Here is an 820-nt window from a genome sequence, read left to right on the forward strand (position 1 = left end):
GGGGGTTGGAACTAGATGGTCTGTAAGGTCCCTTCCAACCCAAACCATTCTGTGATTCTATGGAAACAGCTATTGCCAGAAATACAAACGGGTGCTAAGAGAGTTTAGACCAATTAATGTAGGATATAGCCTCAATAAATATGAGGTGGATGTTGCACCCAAGCTCTCAGAATTGTTTAATCTCCACTTTGCAGAAACTGGAAAAATTTATCAGGCAAAGCTTATTTCATGCATACTTAATTTCCTGATGCTTTCCCTCACCACCAGTTATTAGCTGCTCTCAGAAATACATGGGGACTACCTAGACTAATAACTTATCACAGAGTCATTTTTGGGTAAATAAAATAGGATTTTATTTTTTTTGTTTTTCTTCCCCTTTGCCTCCCAGATCTTCATTGAAAGAACAAGTAATAACAAACACTTGAACACTATCAATATCCGACACATTGCTAATTCGATTCGAACTCATGGAACAGGAATAATGAACACAACAGTAAGTATTTTTTTGCACTGTTGGCTATGTTTTTTTAATATTGCACAACAGCCTCCAAACTCTTGCATCTCCTAACGTTTTATTTGGTTTTGCAGTTTAATAATGTAATAGTAACGTTCTTTGTGTCCAATAATGTGTTTTATTAATACACAGATCCATATCAGAAAATCTGAGTTATGCCACTTCCAGTTGTTACATAAACATTAAGAGATCTTAAAGGACTTCAATTAAGATACAGATGTTCTGGTGGGACTCTGAATTTCAGTAAACTTTACTGAAAGTTACCAAACTTTCCCAGTTTGTTACCAAACTAACACAGCAGAATAT

General features: G+C 35.5%; 1 protein-coding gene across 1 annotated transcript in view; it reads left to right on the top strand.

The window, feature by feature from the left end:
• The window catches only part of KIAA1033 (KIAA1033 ortholog), a gene marked incomplete at its 3' end in the record, with an annotated part of 27,530 nt that extends 27,037 nt beyond the window's left edge, over positions 1-493 (top strand). Inside the window, exon 24 of the mRNA XM_010147213.1 lies at positions 389-493. Within this exon, the coding sequence (XP_010145515.1) occupies positions 389-493 (105 nt within the window). The remainder of the gene's footprint in view (positions 1-388) is intronic.
• Positions 494-820: the final 327 nt, after the last annotated feature.

The sequence above is a fragment of the Eurypyga helias genome, unplaced genomic scaffold, assembly GCF_000690775.1.
Source record: "Eurypyga helias isolate BGI_N326 unplaced genomic scaffold, ASM69077v1 scaffold1830, whole genome shotgun sequence".
In the NCBI taxonomy this organism is placed as follows: domain Eukaryota; kingdom Metazoa; phylum Chordata; class Aves; order Eurypygiformes; family Eurypygidae; genus Eurypyga; species Eurypyga helias.